Genomic DNA, 14,684 nt, shown 5'->3' on the forward strand with positions numbered 1-14,684 from the left:
GAAGCAAGCCTTCTTAACCTCCCACTTCGTGTGTTTTCTGCATATCATGAATATGATCTCGTTTACATTTGCATATCAGCATAAGTTTCAAGAATCATACTTTGGACATATTAACGATTAACTACCTCAATGAAACTAACAATTGCACTGGTATCTGATCCATTAGGATCCTTCAAGGTTGAGAGTGCTTCATAGATCATTGCATCATACCTGAATAATGAAACGCGTATGTTAGGTCAAATTTTAGGCATATGCTGTTATTTTGGGTTAATGAATAGTTTTAAGTTTTATTTGCTTTCCAACTTCAGCAAGTTATTTTGTTTCATGTTCTCATTTAAGTAAAGTCTCTTTGTCAGTTTTTAAGTATGAACCAGTGGTGATATTAAGTTCAATAAAATACTTGACAACATATGGACACTTGCAGGAAGAAAGCAAGTAATTACTTTGAAGCAGTCCTGCCATCTAGCAAACATTTGGAAGCATCGTCCAAATGCACATCTGTAGATACTGGTTCAACAACAGCCAAAGCCGAGGGACCAGGAGTCTGTGTCATGGGTGATGGAGCTGCAGGTGAATCTGTATTAGTTTTTGGTTTCGGTGTTCTTGACTTTTCCCTTGGACCTTGTCCGTTCGCACTCACACTCATATTCCGCCATTTATCCTACAAAACGATAACATTAGATCACGTAAAAATGCACAAAGTAACAGCCCTTAAAAACTTCAATGCAGTGGTAATAAAGTAATAATGAAGAATGATTAAAGATTAACAGCAGCATATAATAAGTACTTAAAACCACATATTCCTCAGATTTCATAGCATTTGACATGAGAATTGACAGGTCTAAAGCCTAACGCCACATACAAATTTTCAATTGCAGATATCAAGCAGCATTAAGCCCTATGCAGTCAATATCAGCGGTATCTCGGTTATCGGTCCTCATGTAAAATCTCGGTCAGAATATCATATCGGCGATATTCACCGATATGAGTGTTTTAAGTCTTAACTTTCAACTTTTAGTGATTAATGCTAGTGTTTTGAGTCATAATCAGTTCCTACTTGCTACAATTGTTAGTGTTTTGCAAGTTGCAAAAGAATAATTTGTTAGTGTTAAAGTGCTATATATATAAACTCTGCATGATATTAAAATTACCGAAATCCCAGTCCTCGATCGATCTAATATCCGATATTTTTCCACATTAACTGCTTAGATTAAGCCTAATCCAAACACTTGCATAAACAGGTTCGTACGCATGAATATGTGTAAACAAACAAATACAGAGATAGAGAGAGTAAGCAAGCATACCTTGAGATCGATGTTGGAGCGAGAATAGAGGTAAGGATTGAACTCGGGATCTCTTTGGATGTTCTTCCACTTACCAGCGCCGTGTTTAGCGATGCCGGCGCGTAGAGCTTCCTCCTCCTCCGGCGTCCACTTCTGCTTCGGATTCCCCATCGTCACCGATTCAATTGGTTTGGTTTTCGCGGTCACTCTCTAAACCCTAATTGATTGATATTATTTATTTATTTATTTATTTATTTATATGACAGACCACACCCCTCACAGCAAAACAAAAACAACACATGCCCGTTAAGGGCAAATCCGGTATTTACCCCTCAAGTTTTTTTCCTTCTTTGCAACTTTTTTATCTCTAAATTAATTTAATTTTCTGTTTCCCCTTCTCTCTCTTATAATAACTAGGTGTGATCCTGGCGCGGTGCGCCAGTATATCTTCGTTAGTTGTTTCTCGGGGTGGTTGTACCGTTGTACCTTCGTTGTAGTTGTTTCTCTGTTTAGCTAGGCAGTGGGTGCGATTTCTTAATTGTTACAAAAGTTCCTTCCATTTATGGTGCTACGTTTAGCTAGGCAATTTGGTGTACGTTTAACACTAACGCTTATCGTTTATCTCCCACTTTGCAACAATCACACCGGTCACACAATTCAAACACACATAAAACATAGTACGTTATAATAGCTTTACCACCACACCACCTTTTTCGTTACTTGATTTAGTAAGAAACTAGGTTATTAACCCATGTACAACACGGATGAAAATATAGAAATCGACAACTAAATACATGATTTAAGATGACAAAAGTTTTCGTATATGTTTATTGCCGACCATATCCAAATTTGTATTTTGAAGTTGGCTTGTAATAGAAACAGCTTCATCTCCTTCCTCTCATGCATTTGCTGGTATATAGAGAGGAATTTAAATAATCATTATTTAAAGAACTACTATAATACTTTCTAAAAGCTACAAATGAAAACAAAAAAAAAATTCATCATGGTGAAATACATTCACGATTTGTTCATCTTTCTATTGTTTCTGTATGCGATAAGGATACCCAATTCAGCCTTCTTTATTTTACCAAACGTGAAAATCAGTTGTTTCTCCTTTACCGTGTCATAAGAGAATTTTAATGTAAATCTTAATGAGCTTATTATAATAAAAGGTAAAATATAGCACAAATGGTTAACCTGCATATGAAGTCTTACCACAAAAAGTGATTGTTTCATTCTGCTTTGTTTGTCATCATGGCTTCTAACTATGAAGAAAAGTTTCAGGTCACCGATTGGTAAATTATGTTAGGTATGTCACAATATCTGGTAAATAATAATAATAACAGTAGTAGTGGTGGTGGTGGTGGTGGTGGTAATAACAACAATAACCTATCAATCATATAAATCTCTAATCACTTTCATTTTTTAATCAAATAGTGGATTTGGCCCCAAATTTATTAAAAGCAGTATTCTTTTAAACAAATTTAGTAATGAAAAAATCAGTAAACACCAACTGACCCCAAACTTACACTTCATATGCATAAACACGCTTAAAACAAACTCTTCACCAATCAAACTAAAAGATTTCAACAAACTCAACAAAAAAAGTCATAGTAATTAAAATCAGTAACCATAATTGAGCCCTAATAAACTTCACATCAATGACATCACATATAAACAAACTTATCAACAATCAAATAACTATGTTAATTATGTTAGCTTTCAAAAGTATGTTAATAAGAAAAAATGAATTAAAAACACATACCTTAAGGTTGATATATTAACCGAGATATGACTAAATATATTAAAAATAAGTTGAGTATTCAATATAGCCGTAAGTTAATCTTTAATTAAAAAAGATATTGACCATTCTATTATAGCAAAAGTGCATTTATTTTTAAGAATGACATATTTCAAGCATTTCCTATTAAATTAATAAAGACAACCCGGATATTTGGCACTTCCTATTTGAGAATTTATGTTTCAAATTTTAAGTTACAAACACTTGTTTTTGTAAAGTCAAAATCAAGCCATTACTATTTACCAAAAATCAAGCACTCATTTTTAAACTCAAATTAAAATCATTCATTTCTAAAATCAAATCACAAATAAAAAACAATGAATATAATTTAAAATCAAATTTAAACTTAAATGTAACTAAAATTGTTGAACATTTAATAAGAATAGCAAATGGATTCTGGAAAACAATACCCTCATTTTCACTTTGCAATTAAAATCAAAACGCGAAATATAAAAATCAAGTCCTAATTAATTATGAAGTTAAAATTAAAAAGATTTTTCATTCTTATTCAACTATAGTTGACCAAGGTTGGTTCATAAGCGACAAAGTATTCATCTTGAATGTCTACTTAACTTTAGCAGATTATGAATTGAAACCAATTTAAGGAGAAGTAATTATTGTTTTACTCAAAGATTAGGTAAAATGAAAATAACCTCCATAAACCATGGTTGATTGTAGTAGCAAAATCATCAATCAAATCATTTATTTCATTTTCCTAGTAAGCATATTGCATTGTAACAATCTAATAAACAAAAAATAAAAAAATGGCATGTTACCGGGGTCCTATGTCAATTGAGATATAAAGTGGTTCCATTTGTGGCTAGAAAGATGAGTTCAAAACTACTTTCACCCAATATACTCCATGATAATGGTGCCTTCTAAAATGAGTGTGTGCCCTTGTTTCAAAGGCTCCTTATTTGTTACTTGGGGGTTTCTTATTAAATGACAAACATAAATGGTTGTTATTAAATGACTTTCTTTTTAAATTATTTAATTTGGAAGAAATTCAAAGAAGGTGTTGATATATATGAAAGCAGTAGAGTTAGACCAATGAAAAGAGACCACATGTTTGTAAACTCTATTGATTTAATAGTGTAGGAAGATCTATAAATACAAAAATCTATTTATATTTAACAAAAAACACAAAAACAAAAAATTGAACAAAAAAAAAGTGTATCAGCAGGATTGGACTCGTGACCTATGGTTCACCAGATTACTACACTACCACCACAACAACTTTCATGTTTGTTATACGTGCTACTTTCAAATATTAAATACTAAAACATAATTCAAAATATTGAAAAAAAAGAAACTTATGTGGCAGCCACTGATTGGACCTCCCCAAATACTGTAGCAGCAAGTTTTGCTTTAATATATAGTATAATTTGATAATTTTTTTTATAAATAGGCAGTAGGTGGCGTTCTCTAATTTGATCCTTTAACTAAACGGATTTTATCTTATTGCGCTGTCGTGCCTTCGGGCGAGTGTTCACGGACGTTGGCCGCAGGCAAGGGTTTTCCCCAAATCGGAAGACGTATGTATCCCGATGTGATGAATTTAACCATTACTCCGTTTCGATAATTCGTTGGTCGTTCAAAAAAATTCGCTCTTCGGTGCATACCCTATTTATCTCTAAATTTTTGTAGCACATAAATTAAGATTTTGATCTATTGGAGAGAGTATGACCAATATACTTCTTAAAGAAGTTATTTGTAGACTTGAAAGGTCGGATAAGCTGGATGTACGTGTGATAAGAAAAGGTTACATGTTCATGATGTTTGTTGTAACTTGTAGGTATAGTTGAGTATTTTTTTTAACAGTTATCGATGCATGGTAGGAATAGGATTAGTGCCTAACTAGTAACCAATTCGAAAGGTAGAAACTGTAGCATTTGACTATTGCATTAATTATTATATAGTGGTAGAGACTAGAGAGATTTCGAGTAGAAACATAAAGAGTTGGGAATGATAACGAGTGATTATCAGCATATAACACAATATTGGTCTCAAAAACTGAAAACCACTACATGTTGTAGGTAAAAAAGATGCGTAGTTAAAAAAACGCCACTATTATGGATAAATTACGTGAATGATAAATAATTTGTTATTTTTTTTAAACACGATAAAAGAATGATTCCACTTTTAGTTTTTTTTTTTTGCATGAAAAACTTTGTTATTATTGAGGCGATAAAAATCTATAATATATGATTGTTTATTGGATTACATCGAAGCAGAAGGCAAGCAGGCAACAAGCTGCGTCGCTACCCCTTTTTGAATCGCAAAACCAATCTTTTAAAAATTGCTTATTGGGTCCTCAATTAGCATAAGATCGATATCTCATAGTTGGTTTTAGTTGTGTTTTTTTTTTCAATTAATATATCGATGATATAGGTTTATTGTTAAAGCATGCTCGCCTTTATATGTGACGGGCAAAAATGACAATGCACCATTAACTTTAGATGCATGCCATCTATAGTTTTAGTAATTGTCAAACCTTTTTATTTGTTCTTTCATTTTCATTCTGTCATTCATTTCCTTTTTTTATTCTATACAAGAAATTGTAGCAGGTTAAATGGATTTGGATGAATTTGCTTGCGGGTGAACTGGTTAATTAAGAGGACCTCATGTAAACCAAGGGAAAACATGCACCTAAAAAGGCATATGGGGTTGGTACAAGTCATTTTCTTAGCTCCTATTTTTCTTCATATCATATGCTAGTTGTCTTACCCACATCAGAGTGTTTTTAGGGATAATGACTTTTATGCATATATATTGATCGTTGAATTTTCTCAGACTTGATGTTTTTACTAGAAAACACACGTACTTTGAAAATGCTCATATGTGCTAGAAGAGTATAAGGGGGGTTTAGGCGGGGTGAGCGGGTGACTGGATAGGCGTGCTTCATTACACTTCTTTTTATAATTAATACTTTTAATAGCTTTAGTTTTGTAAGTGTATTATTTGTGAACATAAAGAAAATGATCGTTATGTATGAGAATGGACTTGAGATGTAAGTATGAAATTTATTTGTGCTAGTTTAGATTCCTAAACTTGTTATATATAAATATATATTTTAAATAAATAGTGTAAGTGGTGATTATTGACAATATATAATAAGGGTAATTTCATATATATACAAGCCAATGTTTCATATTGACGATATGAGCGGGTGTTCATCAATATTATACAAAAAGTATGTTGTGCTAATTGAAGAGTCATATGACTTGAATAATTATTTTCATCATGTGTATACGGTCCGAGTGATAATGTTAATTGATGGTTTATTAGCATTAGAAAGATGGTTATAATTAACCATGCTGTTAACTAACAACAATTTAAAATGTTAGTATAAGAAAGTAATGAAGTTAGATATATCAATTAATTAATATAAAATTTTAATAGATCACACTCACCTCTAGTTTTGCTCAAGTGATGCAACTAATCACTACTAAAAGAAGTGATAAGTTTAGATTAACTCAAAATGAGTCAAATGTTTTAAAGAAAGATTTTGATGATCTAATAGTCACATTCTAAGGTAATTCGTCAAACCATAATATAGAAAGCAGTGTCACTGTCAATTGTCACCTACCATCTATCTAGCCTAGTACAAAAACACATGTTTTACCCTTGACAATTCTCTATCGAAATGACTAGCAAAAGAAACAAATGTTTTAATTAAATGTTTGAATCACTTATATTTCATAATTCGGCTTCTTGAAAAGTCTTAATTGAACGAATATTTATTATATTAGAGTCTTTAAAAGAATACTTTAGCCAGCATCTCCGACCTTTTTGCATATTCACATGTAATAAAGTGTAGCCATATAACGACCATATAAATCTACATTCATATTACATTCGTTTGATTGTGTAATATAAATCAACAAGCATATTCTGATGCAAATAACTACTATTTCTGTATTTCATATTAATGGTGATGATAAAATTGTATTAAACATTCACTGATAATTGAAGTTTTACAAGAACCCTTAACAAAAAGGTGAAGCTTACATCTTCATAAACTAGTTGCAAACGATGAACCCAAGTCGTGATACAACATAAGAGCGAAAACACTTGTTATCCTAGTAACCTGCAGTTTGTAAAAAATACAACTTTAAGGTAAATAACTTGAAGCATTCGGCATATGACCTTTTAACGATTTATGATAGATAGTCTATACATATACGTACCAGGGGATTATTACAACGTTGCAAGAGGTGATCCAGCTTCTGTGAAATAAGAAGATAGATCTACTGCCAGCTTATCATACATATTGATGAATGGATGTGACTGGATTTCAAGACAGAAAAACAAGCACGTTAGTCGGATTAGGATTTTGAATTATTTTATGAATTTTTATTTTTATTTTTTAAAATTTGTATGAAAGAAAATGTACCATAAGTTCATTTGCTGATGCTCTATCATTTGGATCTTTCTGCACACTAAAATAACAACAAATTTTCTACTTCTTAGCCAATGGAGATGTGAAACAATAGGATCCGGGCCTGACCCAACAGTAGCCGGTAATGGGCTTGGAACTCAAGTCCCAGTCCAGGCCTAGGCTCATATTTTAACCCACAACTATCACAATAAAGACTAAAGGTGACAATTTCAATTTTCAACACATTTTCAATAGATTAAATCTAAAGGTTTAGTTAAAAGGTTAACATTAAATAATGAAACACCCTCTTAAATTGCTTACGAAAAAAAAGATTATAGTCTGTGAATGTTATTTTTGCATGATTAAATCACTAAACTTCTAAAACTTAACAAAAGCGTTCTTCTACGCAAAAAAAAAAAAAAAAAAAAAAGGTATGCTTTCTTTGAATTGTAAAAACTGAAAATTCCAGGGACGTAATCAAGCAAAAAAGGACTTTTATGTTAATAAGAAAGTAGGACTTTGTATTAGTCAAAACATGAACAAAAAATGTTTGTGGTTCGACATGACTGACCCGTTTGGACCCTTATACATAGTGCACACCCGCCCAAAAATGTTTACACTAATTAAGATCATAATTTACCATGCTTCAATAAATGAGCAGAATTGAGGCGAAAATTGGTCAACGGGCGCACGAGGAGGCGGTTGATCAACAATAGTTTCCATAAGCTCATAAACATTCACCCAACCTTCACCTGGTTGCGGTGCAGTGTACGGAAATTTGCCGGTTGCACATTCCAACAAAACCAATCCCAAGCTCCACATATCACTTTTATAACCATAGTTGCCTCCAATAATTCTTTCGGGCTGAAACATATGAATAAAGACTAAATTTTGCTAACTTTGATACTAGAACATAAATCCAAAAGCACATGGTTAAAGATTACTTACAGACATATAATTGTATGTGCCAACAAAAGTATTAGCCAGTCCAGACGTGCTTGCGAGTATCGCGCTAACACCAAAATCGGTGATCTTGACTTCACCTTGGTGATTTATAAGCAAATTTGATGGTTTCAAGTCCCTATGAATGATATGTTTCTCGTGATGAAGGTACCACAAACCCTTCAAGACCTGTTTTTTACATACATACAGTTTAAATTATAATAAAAGTTACTCATATTTGAACACAAATCTAAAGTTGCAACTTTTCTGACCTGCTTAGAGATTGCTGCAAGGTAAGGTTCAGGAATCGATCGAACGGTTTTCAGAAAATCAGCTAGTGATCCTCCATCCATGTACTCCAATATGATAGAAACAGCCCCGTTATCATAAAAAGATTGGTAACACACAACAATGTTTGAGCATTGTGATGACTGGTTGATTTTAAGCTCTTGTGCAATTTGCTTGCGGATCGACTCGTCAACATTCATTTGAATCATCTAATATCAAACAAACACATTAAAAAGGACTATATTATCAAGTACTAAGTACTAACACAGTCTTTTAGATAAAACTTTCCATCTTACATCTACAAATGTGCATTATATCATATGATACAAGAGCTTAACTTTCTTTAGAGTATAAAAGATAATCTAGTTAAAACTTGAAACTACCTTTAAAGCAAAAAACTGGCCAGTCCATTTGTGCTGCACCAATCGAACGATTCCACCGTTTCCTTTTCCAACTACTTTAACCGCATCAAAGTCGGCTAAGCTTAATTGGTTGTCCGATGGCTGAATAAGTGGTGGCTGAACCAAAAAGTTGAAATGACAAGAAAGAAAGAAAATTGTTTGACACATTGAGTGTTTAATTAATAATGCTAATGAAAGAAAGTCTAGTGATACAAAAACTTAATGCTTCCTCATTGTGTTGTTTCATTACACTCATCTTTATTCACAAAATTTCAAGAAGCACAACATTATAAAGCTAAAGAACATCACAGTAGCATCAATTTTGGATCAAATACAAAAGTAACCCTAGAAAGCAAGCAACTTTTAGCAGCTGGTTAACTACATATGAAATCGAAAGAACCCCAGGCAGATCTATATATAAAAGGCAGGAGAAACTTACAGTGTCGGATTGGGTTTGAGAAACAATTCGAACACCGTCTCTGTTCACCAGCAGATCACCATCCATAAACGTCCCAGATTCAGTTCTACACACATAAATAAATAAGGATCCAATTTTTCTTTTATTTTACAACAGAACAGACCCATACATATATATATAATATGTAACACAAAAGAAAGAGAAGAAGAAAGATAGATAGATAGATACAAGAATTTAGCGAGTGAGGTTTCATCAGGAGGTGGGAGGTTTAGTTTGAGAATCGGGGTTAAATTTCCCTTGTTCATCTTTATGTTATGCTGCTTAATTCATACAATCTTCTTCTTCTTCTGGGCGTGAGTGTGTGTGTCTATTCAAGTGTTGTAAAGTCTTTGCGAAGTCATGCGTCTCGTCTCTCCAAGTTGAACCCCAAGAGGGGTTTTGCACAGGACCACTGCACACAGTTTTACCTTACTGTTAACAAACCGAACCTTGTTTATGTTTGTTCGTTTAACATTAAACTTATTCACAAACAGTTCAAGAGCGTTAAGCGACCGGAAAATCTTTTCATGTTTGTTCGTTACGGAATTGAATGTGCTGTTTTAAAAAAACATTCTTAATGTGGAAACTTAGATATGATCACCTTAATTTTTAAATATAAAAGTAAGCTCTTGAGTAATAATAATTATTATAATCATAAACATAATCATCCCCTAACGATGATTTTATTATGATAATAATGCCAGCAAAGCACGAAGCCGATTTGTTGTTAGCTAAAGCAAGATTTTATAAAACAAACCATTAACGAATAACAAAATACATAAATTCAAATTTTAACAACTAAACATTACACTAACTTTTAACAATAAAAAACAAAATGGAGATTCACTATAATAGGTGTGCAAAGTGTTTTTATGAAAATAATCCTTTGCTAACCATACACTCCCTGAACTATCATTTCTATTCAAAATTTGTAATTGACATATTAATTCCTTTTATTTTATTTTATAATTATCTTAAAATATCAAATAAAAAACTATTAAGTTTTTAATTTTGTTTTATAGTCTTTTCATATATTTTATTATTGATTTTATTATTTTGTTTCTTTAGTATCTTATTAAAACAATTTGAATTTTTGTTTTACCTTTTATTATAAAATGTATTAAAAACAATTTGATTTTTTCAGTTAGGTTCGAATATATGAGATTAATGTTATCTGAGAAAATAGTCAAATTTGTTTATCAAGTTGCATGTTATTTAACCAATTTATTTAAAAAAATAATAATATGATTCTTTATAAAAGAATGTAAACTATCCCTTAATAATAATAAAAAAAAGTTATTTCTAAGTAAGAAAGTAAGTGTTTTTGTTTTTTTTTAAATGTTTTTAAATATACATAAAAGATAAATAGAAAAAAAAAAGTTGTTAAATAGAAATAGAAAATAATATGCTTTTATAAAAATAGTAATAATAATAATAAAAGATAACAAAATGACAAAAGAAAAACAACAAAAGGTCTTAATCGTATTATTATAAAACTTTAGAGAGAGGGTATGTTTAGTAAATATGGATAGAAGGAGAGTACGTTTAGCACATTAAATAAAGCGTGAATCAACTTACTATAACTATATAACTATAAGTATTGAATTTTTTTCAACTATCTATTAATGAAAGAACATAATCAAGAAATCAAATGACACCCGATGGAAAAGCCATGTGCAACTGTGCTCCATATAAATTGGTATTAACGAAAAGAAAAATTTATACTTGAGTAAAGGCAATTAAGATATCTTCATAACTACGGGACCTTGTTTAGATTTTTTTTTTTTTAAAGTATCATGAGATGGTAATAAAACTTAAGAGGTGAAAACATTGTTATGTGTTTTTTATATAAGTTACATCCGTGATGTTCTTGTGACATTTGGATTGACTCGTCAATAATGACGAGCACCAATCAAACTATATGAAATGGTCAACGGTCATATGTTGTGGGCTATTACTTATTACTATCAAAATAGACATGGAATGCCATTAGGTAGTGTGTCAACGTAATATGGAGAATCACCTAATCAAACAATTCTCTAATTTATGGTTGTCTGTAGCATCAAAAATTGATAAATTTAGGAAAATACCTCTTTACTATATAAGTTGCTTTATTTATATCTAATATCACTTGTCAGAAGTTATTTAGACGTGTTATCATACACATGCGTATGTTTTGTTAGTGAATAGTTGAATACTTACAAACTAAACTAAATTTATCATGAACTACAAATAAAACTAATTAATTTAAGTTTTTTTATTGCATAGAAACAAAAGGCAAGCGTACAACAAGCTGCGCCGTTAACCTATTTTGAATTGGTTGAAAATCAACTTCAATACGAGAAAGACGTAATCATTTCATCAAATTTTTTGTTTTCAAATAAAAAATCTCAAATCATTTGATGATTTGAACTTGTGACCTAGAATTGATTCTTTGTGCGAATAAAAACATGCTAATTAAATTAAATTCATAGTATATGAATTGAATATTATTTAGGGTGTAAACCGACAGACAGGCAAGTTGGCTTCATTAATTTTAAATTTTAATTCAATTCAATTCAATTCATTCGTAAATAAACCCCTTCTTTCTTTCTACTCGATATTTGTCTGTCAACCAATTCAATTCAATTCAATTCCTTCCGTTGATCAATCTCTTTCTCGCCTACTTTACGATCAGGTATGATTATGTGGATGATGTATTTGATCTTGATTCGGCAAATTGAGCTTCTGATCATCGTTTTCGCTATCTGAGGTTTCCTGATTATGCTTTAATTTGTGCTAATTTTCAACTTATAACTCATAGATTATTTTCACAACTAATTAGGGTTTACATACTCTCTTATCATTTGTTGTTGACTGGATTTAGTTAGGAGTCTATTATTTACTAATTACTTTATATACGTTTTTAATTTATATTATGTGAAAAACCTTAAACGATGGCTGTGCAATGTGAAATTAGTACATACAAGTCCGATAGGTAAAGCTTAAAACAATAAAATTACACAAGGCTCGTTAATACTCGGGGAGCCTAATCGAGCTTTATTTGAGGCTTGGGACCAGCTCGAGCTCGAAAAAGCTTGGCTCGTTGCACACCTAGATTTAGTAGAGGTTTATTTGGATAAGGTATCATGTGATCCTATACCTCGGGGACAGTTGGATTTAAACGCAATATTAATTTTATTGGAACAGGATTTTGTGTTAGAACTCTATCAGATGACTAGTTTGATGTACTGCTAGATTAATTTTGGGATAATAAACCAAAATTTTAATTTATGATGTATGGACCGAATTTGATACACTAGCTCTAATTGAAAATACAACAGCAGGTGCTTCAACAAGTGATAACTGGGGAGCAGCCTGTTGACAGTTCAACTTTAAACCTGCAGAATGGATCTGAGTAATTCATCTGCTCTTTTACCTTTTATTTCTTGAATATATTTTCTACGTAGTGTATGATGCTTGATGCTGTGCACATAGATACTTTAAGGTTATCACTGTTATGAACTAATAATGAATAGTTATATATTACTCAACTTCCTTATAGTTTGAATAAGGTTTCTGAATAACTCGCAGTATCATATTATTTCTAATTGTCACATTTTCACACTCAATACTACCATTATTCAAGAAGATACCTCCACTTGTAAGTCTCAATCTTTAGAGCCTACATGAGAGCATATGTAGATTTAAAATTATACACTAGTGAAATAGAAATATAGTTATCAATACAAAAGATCTTTGGGAGTCCTAAATTTTATATTATTAATACGAACTGGGACTTTCTGGTTTCACAGATGCTACTATGGAGGAAGGGAAGGCTTTGAAAAATGGCGTAGAATTGGTGAAATCGGTTTCAGATAAACATCTTGATCTTTTGAGGCCATCGTCTCGCCTATTTTCATTATTTAAAGGTAGATATTAGTACATCATGTGCCAAGATTTATTGAAACTAGGCTACGATGTTATCAATACTGGACTATAAAGCTTTTAGCTTTTGACTTTAAGGCATCTTAAAATGAACAGTTTAAATCTAGGCCATACAATAGTATTCTATCATCTCCATTATATATGGTAAATAAGGGGATTAATTGTAGGAGACATATGTTGATGGCAGGGCATGCATCAAATAATAATGATCGTGAGAAAGGCAAGTATGCACCGATCATGAATAATGATGATGATTTCCAACAAGGACTATATGACAAACCTCTCCCGTGTTTTGGCTGTGGAATTGGATGGTTTTCGTATGTATCGTTCCCTCACCTACCCTATTCCCACCCCCACCCCCAAGAAAAAGGAAAAATAAATCAATTTATGGCTGACAATATTTTTATTTTCCAGATTCTTAATAGGGTTCGGATTCCCTTTGATGTGGTACTATGCTACATTCCTCTATTTTGGAAATTATTATCGGAAAGATCCTCGGGAACGTGCGGGCCTTGCTGCTTCTGCAATTGCTGTAAGTGTCCATGTAATTGTTCCAAATGGGTCAAATGAGTCAAAGTTACCACATTTTAGAAATACTTTAGCTACTAATATGATGAATGATCCTATTGTTTGGGGTGGCTGTGTTTGCAGGCATTGGGCTGTTCGGTCATCTTGTTTATTGTAGCAATGATCCTATTGTTCTAGTTGACGTTGGTGCATGATAATCTGTGTTGCTTGATTAAACTGGAACTGCAGGAGCTTGTAGATACAAATACAAGTCTTGATGAACATGAAAATAGTTTTTTATTTTGTGGTTATTGATACACATCTTTATACCGACCAAATTGTACAATCTTGAGAAGCTTTATAAAGTACTTTTGTTACAGTCGATCAAAAAGCTGATATTAGTAATTTGGTTGAACCTAGTTCCAAGTAATGTAAGGGCTTGTAGTTGGAGTTGTATCTTGTTACTTTATTTTCTGCATGTTTATTGTATTTTTCCGCATTTTATTTCCGAATTTGAGATTCTGTAACATTAAAATTTGGTTAGCAGCAAGCATGATTTGTCTGATGCAAAGTGCAGCTGTGATGTGTGTCAGTTAGTGCTAGCGGTGGCACAAGTTGTGAGCAATATATATCAGTTCACCCCGGGCGCGCCACCACCATCACGTCGGAGCCACGACCCCTCCCCTTTTCAGCATCA

The 14,684-nt window shown here is 32.2% G+C and overlaps 3 protein-coding genes across 4 annotated transcripts; 1 reads left to right on the forward strand and 2 right to left on the reverse strand.

The window, feature by feature from the left end:
• Positions 1–28: 28 nt before the first annotated feature.
• On the reverse strand, positions 29–1,454 carry LOC143583726 (telomere repeat-binding factor 4-like). Its single transcript, XM_077065954.1, has 3 exons — positions 1,305–1,454; positions 444–661; positions 29–210 (listed from the first exon to the last, which is right to left on the reverse strand). Exons 1-3 carry the CDS (start codon positions 1,452–1,454, stop codon positions 111–113), a joined length of 468 nt encoding a protein of 155 aa, XP_076922069.1. The 3' UTR covers positions 29–110.
• Positions 1,455–7,018: 5,564 nt separating this feature from the next.
• LOC143583727 (mitogen-activated protein kinase kinase SIPKK-like) lies at positions 7,019–9,863 on the reverse strand. Of its 2 annotated transcripts, none has more exons than XM_077065956.1 (9): positions 9,743–9,863; positions 9,536–9,620; positions 9,079–9,213; positions 8,680–8,904; positions 8,414–8,596; positions 8,106–8,329; positions 7,481–7,526; positions 7,275–7,374; positions 7,019–7,174 (listed from the first exon to the last, which is right to left on the reverse strand). In XM_077065956.1, exons 1-8 carry the CDS (start codon positions 9,817–9,819, stop codon positions 7,285–7,287), a joined length of 1,065 nt encoding a protein of 354 aa, XP_076922071.1. In that variant the 5' UTR covers positions 9,820–9,863; the 3' UTR covers positions 7,019–7,174; positions 7,275–7,284. The 2 variants fall into 2 exon arrangements, with proteins under 2 accessions (XP_076922071.1, XP_076922070.1); XM_077065955.1 differs by having other exon boundaries at positions 7,105–7,157.
• A 2,995-nt stretch (positions 9,864–12,858) lies between these two features.
• On the forward strand, positions 12,859–14,469 carry LOC143583728 (uncharacterized). The gene is made up of 5 exons (XM_077065957.1): positions 12,859–12,950; positions 13,348–13,464; positions 13,668–13,797; positions 13,895–14,012; positions 14,132–14,469. Exons 1-5 carry the CDS (start codon positions 12,941–12,943, stop codon positions 14,183–14,185), a joined length of 429 nt encoding a protein of 142 aa, XP_076922072.1. The 5' UTR covers positions 12,859–12,940; the 3' UTR covers positions 14,186–14,469.
• Positions 14,470–14,684: the final 215 nt, after the last annotated feature.

This window comes from Bidens hawaiensis, unplaced genomic scaffold, assembly GCF_021521415.1.
Source record: "Bidens hawaiensis isolate Kalapana, Puna unplaced genomic scaffold, B.hawaiensis_p1.1 tig00032494_1, whole genome shotgun sequence".
NCBI classification, from domain to species: Eukaryota; Viridiplantae; Streptophyta; class Magnoliopsida; order Asterales; family Asteraceae; genus Bidens; species Bidens hawaiensis.

Bases quoted from the DNA above. Each gene is read 5' to 3' on its own strand.
- LOC143583726 (XM_077065954.1), bottom strand. From the start codon at position 1,454: ATGGGGAATCCGAAGCAGAAGTGGACGCCGGAGGAGGAGGAAGCTCTA. The intron at 662-1,304 runs GTATGCTTGCTT...ATCGTTTTGTAG, and splicing joins GCTCCAACATCGATCTCAAG to GATAAATGGCGGAATATGAG. The intron at 211-443 runs GTAATTACTTGC...TTCATTATTCAG, and splicing joins GATGGCAGGACTGCTTCAAA to GTATGATGCAATGATCTATG.
- LOC143583728 (XM_077065957.1), top strand. The intron at 13,465-13,667 runs GTAGATATTAGT...TGTTGATGGCAG, and splicing joins CCTATTTTCATTATTTAAAG to GGCATGCATCAAATAATAAT. The intron at 14,013-14,131 runs GTAAGTGTCCAT...CTGTGTTTGCAG, and splicing joins TTGCTGCTTCTGCAATTGCT to GCATTGGGCTGTTCGGTCAT.
- LOC143583727 (XM_077065956.1), bottom strand. From the start codon at position 9,819: ATGAACAAGGGAAATTTAACCCCGATTCTCAAACTAAACCTCCCACCT. The intron at 7,527-8,105 runs GTAAATTATGAT...TTGTTATTTTAG, and splicing joins TGCTCATTTATTGAAGCATG to TGTGCAGAAAGATCCAAATG. The intron at 7,375-7,480 runs GTACATTTTCTT...CTTGAAATCCAG, and splicing joins CATCAGCAAATGAACTTATG to TCACATCCATTCATCAATAT.